The sequence below is a fragment of the Oryza glaberrima genome, chromosome 4, assembly GCF_000147395.1.
Source record: "Oryza glaberrima chromosome 4, OglaRS2, whole genome shotgun sequence".
NCBI lineage: Eukaryota > Viridiplantae > Streptophyta > Magnoliopsida > Poales > Poaceae > Oryza > Oryza glaberrima.
In genome coordinates, this window is record NC_068329.1 from 28,884,512 (window position 1) to 28,890,776 (window position 6,265).

Here is a 6,265-nt window from a genome sequence, read left to right on the forward strand (position 1 = left end):
CTAGTACAAGAAAGAAACTTTACATAACCAATAATACCAAATTTGGACTCCTTCCAAATTCGACTCCGCATTCCATACGCACACAATAACTCCATCGTATGCCATATGGAATCTCCATCAACCACGTGCATCAACTCTAGCCTAAGTATCCCGTATGATCTCTGACCACCACGGACGTCGTCTTATCCCCAAGCCGACTCCCGGTCCATCACCGCAAATACTCTCCCGAGACATCGAGTCACCTACACATGGAACAAACAAAGAAACCATATTCCGAGACCAAGCTATCTCCAACTTGACTCATTAGCAGCAAACAATAGTATTACATACGTATAATATCCATCTAGAAGTCATAATCATGAAACAATCACGGAATTCTAAATAAACAACCCGAAACCGAAACCGACACAGTGTCGGCCGGTCAGACCGCGGGCTGCGCCGGTCTGACCGCACATATACCTCCGGTCCGACCGGCTACCAGAGCCCGGTCTAACCGGTCCACATAAAATGATAAAACAAATCCTGTAGATTCACCTGTGAAAACCAATCATCTCCAAAGCCACTTCATGATTAATTCCAAATACAAAACCAATAATCTCCAATGCCCAATTATTCATCACAGAATATGAATCAAAAACACCTTTGATTTTACATAGGACATATATATATATATATATATATATATATATATATATATATATATGGCCGAAACTACGGTCCGGTTCGATCCTGGTGCTTCCGGATTCCGGTGTGTTCGTTAGTCTTTGTTGGAGTATATGCATGTGGGGTTTTCTCACAGTTTTTAAAGAAGTCGTGCATATGCATGCATGCATGGCGAGTCGATCGTCAGTACGGCAACCATGGCCGACGTCGTCACTTTATACGTTTGTTGAGATCGATCGTTCCTGGATCAACCATGGTGCAAACTAGAACAAAAACATACAGCAGCAGTAGTACACCGATCGACCACGCGTGGATGACGTACACATAGTGGATGACGTACACTGTGCGCGCGCGCGTTTCCATGCATTTCAGTTAAGTTTGGTGGCACGTCAACTGAGCATGACGGGGTCCATCGGCGCCCGGCCGGACGGACGCAACTACCGCTAACAGCTGAACGGATTCGGTCATCGTTGGTCGATACAAAGATCACGAGACTCTCCTCCGTTACATGCATATGCATGCATCTACAGTTTAGTAGTGCTGTAGTGCATACGCACCAGATGCATGATTTGCACCGACGACGAACGATCGTACGTTCACCTGCACTGCACTGCGCGCACACGTTCCAAAAAAAAGCGAGCACCACCTGCCGATCGACCTTGCATTGCCCAGTTTGGCTTCAGACGCACGTACGCGCGCGCAAACACGTACGACGCTGGGACGAACGATGGCGTGCGCGCCCGCCGCTCCCGCGGGCGCTCGCGCGCGCAGGGTGGTGGTGTAGTGGTGTGGACTGTGGAGTAGTATTACGGTACTTCCCCCACTACTACGGGCCACGTTGCGACACGTACACAGTCTCGTCGATTTGGGCCGGCTCGCGCGCGTACACGGCGCACACCGTTTTGCTGCATAGACATGGACAACACGACCGAAAACGACGCCTTTTTCACGACGTCGATCGGCGCGTAATTCGCGTCTTCGAAAACGTGCATGGGCTTTGGGGGTTAACTGGGCCCTTAACTCCCCACACATGCATGGTACGTGCGCGGTTGGGGAAAACTAGTACACTAGTACACTACGTCGACGTTTCTTGCCGTCTGCGTGTTATGCTACGTGTTAGCGGCGCCGATCGAGTGTAATCTATACTCTATGTAAAGTTATAACTCATTAATTAACTCTAAAACTTATCATGCAAACATGTCATCTCATCACCCACTAGCAATAATTACATATTTAACATCATACAAACATGTAACATCATCTACAATCTATTTTAATTCTACAAATTAACATGTAAGCATATCCAATCATCACCTCATGTTATTTCCACAATAGTTTTACAAATCTCTCTATCATGTTTATATATTTAATATATACTTATCAATATGTTATATGTGAAAGTGCAAATTTCGTTTGTATGTTTCACGATAAATTCTAATAAGCCCTATGATTTGATTGTTTTTATTCATTTAATTTTTCTAGCTCAATTGTAACGGAAAATAATATTGAAAATTACTTATTAATTTTCATAACAAAGCGCGAGAAATCACTTATAATTAATTTAGGCGCCGGATACATGCATACGGCGTGTACTATGTGATTAATTCGTGGTTGCGAGTACTCTAGTTTGCTAGCAGCTGTGTGTAACGTTGTTGCAAGTGTGTGGACCGATCGAACTGAAAGAGAACTCCAACAGACAACGAGATTGACCTGATCATTAAGGCCCAGGCGGATCTTGTGGCCCAAGATGCATATGCTGCGCACATGCGTGCGTCGTTAACTGTCTACTTGCATGTGCACACTTCTTATATGTGTCTAGCTAGATTAACTAATTTCCATGAACCAAAAGGCTCTTTAATTTAATTGGACTTTAATTATAACATATTAGCATGTCTAGATTAGAGGAAGCTAAATAAAACTTATGTACCCACAAATTCTACCAACACTCATGCGTGTGTGTTATTGTTAGTGTGTACATGGAACATTAGGGTGCCATGTTCCCTACAAGCAGTACCCTATTTATGTCCCTGTAGGTGACCTTTCAAGGACGCCTTTATAAAAAAAAAAAAACCTTTTTTTTTCCTCGCCGACACGCGCGGATGGTCCCTCAATAAGCTCCTGAAACTATAAATAAACCCCACCATGCATTATCCGCATTTAAATTCTTTTTGATGTAGATCATTTACAAAGTTGAAGTCCTTCTCCTCTTTATAATTTATGTTACCTGACTAAGAGGCTCGAAAGCAAAGGCAAAAGGCTGGTATCTCCCTCACTCACACTTGACCCCCTCATTCCTAGCTTGTTGTCGGACAAGAAGTCTCTACGCCAAAAGAAAAAAAAACTAATATACCTATTTCTCTCTCTCCCTCTCCTCCCTCTTCATACCTTTATCCGTATGTCACTTATTAAACTTGTTATGTATAATTGAGTATCATAGTCATCTTTAATGTTAACGACTGAAAGATAATTATATTATATAAACTATATAGACACTATAACTGCTAGATCCATTATGCGCTCGGTAACCCCCGCCGGCTGGCAGCCTCCGATGCTCATCGACCTACACAAAATGAATTCATTGTCTTGATTTAGGGATTGAAAGTAATATTTTCATAATAAACACTTAGTAGAGGTAGATTTTATTGACGTGCAATTCTTTTGCACGTTCGCGAAAAAAAAGGTAGATTTGCGTAGGATCTATAATTTTTCAGATCCACCACTAGCTGCCATGTGTACCAGTGGCTGGCTCATTAATTTGAACTATGCATTGTGGTTTTACACAATAAGGAGCTAAGAATGTGATGAAGATCTAAATAGGTGCTATAAATCATGTATTACATAAAAATGAATGTCATTTTTATCGAGTTTTTATCTTTTTTTCAACTTATTTTTCTAAGTAAATTTCATAAAAATACAAATACTTTGACCAAACTATCGTAAAACTACGTATTCATGGTGTTGTACCACAAAACTATATATTTAATATTAAGTTTATCACAAAACTACAGATTTAAAATATATGATCGCAAAACTATAGATTAAGTAGCAAATTTATTACAAAACTATAGGTTTACTGTCAATTTAATCATAAAACTACAACGTTTATAGTTCAATCATAATGGTAGTGCTAAGGATTTCACCTCTAAATTATGTGATTTTGTAATAACTTCGATATTAAACATGCAAGGTGATACTTGGTCTTAAATCTGTAGTTTTCTGATAAATTTAAATTTGTAGTTTTGTGATACAATGCATTAAATATATAGTTTTGTGATTGTTTGCTTAACATATATGTAGTTTTGTGAAATTTACTCTACTTTTTTTATTCATAAGTTTTGGTCTCCACTCTCCAGTTAATATTATTTCCCATGCATTGCTATCAGTGTATAGTACATGCACGTACTACTTTATATTGTCCATCTAGCTGGTGCAATATATATTTACTGGCCAGAGATCGAGAGGATCGTCGGCACAGTGGATTTAATTTTGTTTACAAAGTCTGCATGGTCCTAATCACACGCATAACTAGGGCCTAATTTAGCAGGGGGCCAGGTACTGGTGCGAGATAATTAGTTGTAGGGTTGTAGTCATGGTCGTACGGTGTATCTTTGATTTCCTGCCCTCCTGTCGCCCCACTTAGATATATCATTACATGGTCCATGCATCCACACACATCTCTGCATCATGCATTCGCAGTACGTACTCGCCTCCAAATATTTCTCCATTGAATTAACCATAAATGATAGCAAAGTACGTACTCGATTAAACTCGAATTCGAATGCGCGTGCATATGTATATATATCCACGTACGTACCTTAGTTTGCGCTGAAATGGAAACTAAACTTGTTGACATATGTATTGGATTATTTAGAACTCTTAATATCATGTGGGGGTACATATATGTCCAAATCAATGGAAATATGATGTGGGACTCAAATTAAATCTTCGTCTATGAAGTCCAAATTTAAGTAATTCAGAAAAGGTCCAAATTCAGCTAAGATAAAAACACAGGATACAACAGCACGTCCAAGAGAGAGCTGCAATTATAATGCATGCGTGGCCCATCAAGAAAAGAACCGATCGACGATCGATCTGCTGCTTAATGTCAAATATCAAATTAATAAAGCATCCATGCATTAAACAACACGCATTAGCCTTTCAAAGTACAGAAACATGAAGCTCTCACTAGACTAGCTAGCAGTACACTCTACTGTCCTCTTATAATTAAAAGCACTGATCGATCATGTCTCCAGACATGCATGAATCGATCGATCTGCAACTTCGCAAACCTCTCGCCATCCAAACTTAATTTGGATTTACTACTAACCAAACCAGTCATCACGATGCAAATTATATCAACTTACAAGAAGGCACAGATATATCGCTTCCTAGTAGTAGTACTAGTTTGCTAGCTAGTTATATATCACTTAATTGTTCTCTGAAAATATAAAATACTCCAGTTCTGTTCAGCAGGAGGGGCTAGTAGTTGAGCCGCAGGCATGCTCGATCTAACGGCCAGCCACGCATGCGCCGAGCTATCGGTAGATGCATGGTCGGTGGCGATCGGTCACATGAGGAGGCTCCTGATGACGGCCGCCTGGTCGCTGGTGACGTCGGGGGAGGCGAGCAGCTGAGCGAGCGTCTCGCTGAGGTTGTCCACCTCCTGGTGCAGGCTCCTGATGTAGCTGCACGTCTCCTGCAAAACCCTCGCCGCCGAGCCCTGCATTCATACGCACACGCGGCTGTGAGCTCACTAGCTACTTCACTCATGGGGGCTCTCTCTCTGGTTGTGTTCGACATGGAAAGGATGCTATGCTTACCCTATGGGCGCCATTGCGAGCCTGAGACTCCGGGAGCAGGGCCTGAAGCTTGGAGAGAAGCTCGGTGATCTGGTCCTCCGAGATCGACGTCCTCGACGACGACGACGACGACGGCACCGAGCTCCCGGCTCGCCGTGAGCGCGACCTCCGGCTGCTCGACATGGTTGCAAATTACAACCACTTGCAGTGCAGCTATCTAGCTAGCTTATATAGTACTAATAGCTTAGTTGAGCTAGAAGAGCAAGCTAGGTGTGCGTAGCTTATAGCTAGATTTGATGCCTGAGATTGGCAGTTGCAGGCGAGCTGAGCTATATATAATGGCCGGGCGCCGCTAGCGAGAGCAGCAGCGAGAGCTAGCTTAGCTAGGCCGCCGCAAGAGGCCGGGAGGTGGAAGCGGAGCTGGGAGAGTAAGAGGAGAGAGAGGCGAGGCTGAGGCCAGCAGCAGGGAGGGAGAAAGCGAGAGTTGTAATTGTGCGACAGCGAGAGAGACGTTGTGATGACTTGCGAGCATAAATCGACTAATAGTCTTGAGCATGTGTTGCGGTGCGAGGACGACTGAGGAGAGAGCTACTAGCTGCAGCATGTGTGTGCGTGTGTGTGCGTGCTTCTTTTTATTTGGTTCGTACTTGCATTTTGGCCGCTGGATTTGTCTGTACTCTGTACTATATGTGTGTGGTTTTCTGGCCGGCCCTGTGCTGTTCTCTGAATCTGCACTTCCTCCCCTGGATCTGCAGATCGATGCCGTTCATGCTAGCTGCTGGGCATCACTAAATAGATTAGTC

General features: G+C 43.0%; 1 protein-coding gene across 1 annotated transcript; it reads right to left on the reverse strand.

Moving 5' to 3' along the window:
* Positions 1–4,827: 4,827 nt before the first annotated feature.
* LOC127771504 (transcription factor ILI1) lies at positions 4,828–6,041 on the reverse strand. The gene is made up of 2 exons (XM_052297423.1): positions 5,484–6,041; positions 4,828–5,383 (listed from the first exon to the last, which is right to left on the reverse strand). The coding sequence occupies exons 1-2, from the start codon at positions 5,643–5,645 to the stop codon at positions 5,231–5,233; spliced, it is 315 nt and encodes a 104-aa protein (XP_052153383.1). The 5' UTR covers positions 5,646–6,041; the 3' UTR covers positions 4,828–5,230.
* Between the last annotated feature and the right edge of the window lie 224 nt (positions 6,042–6,265).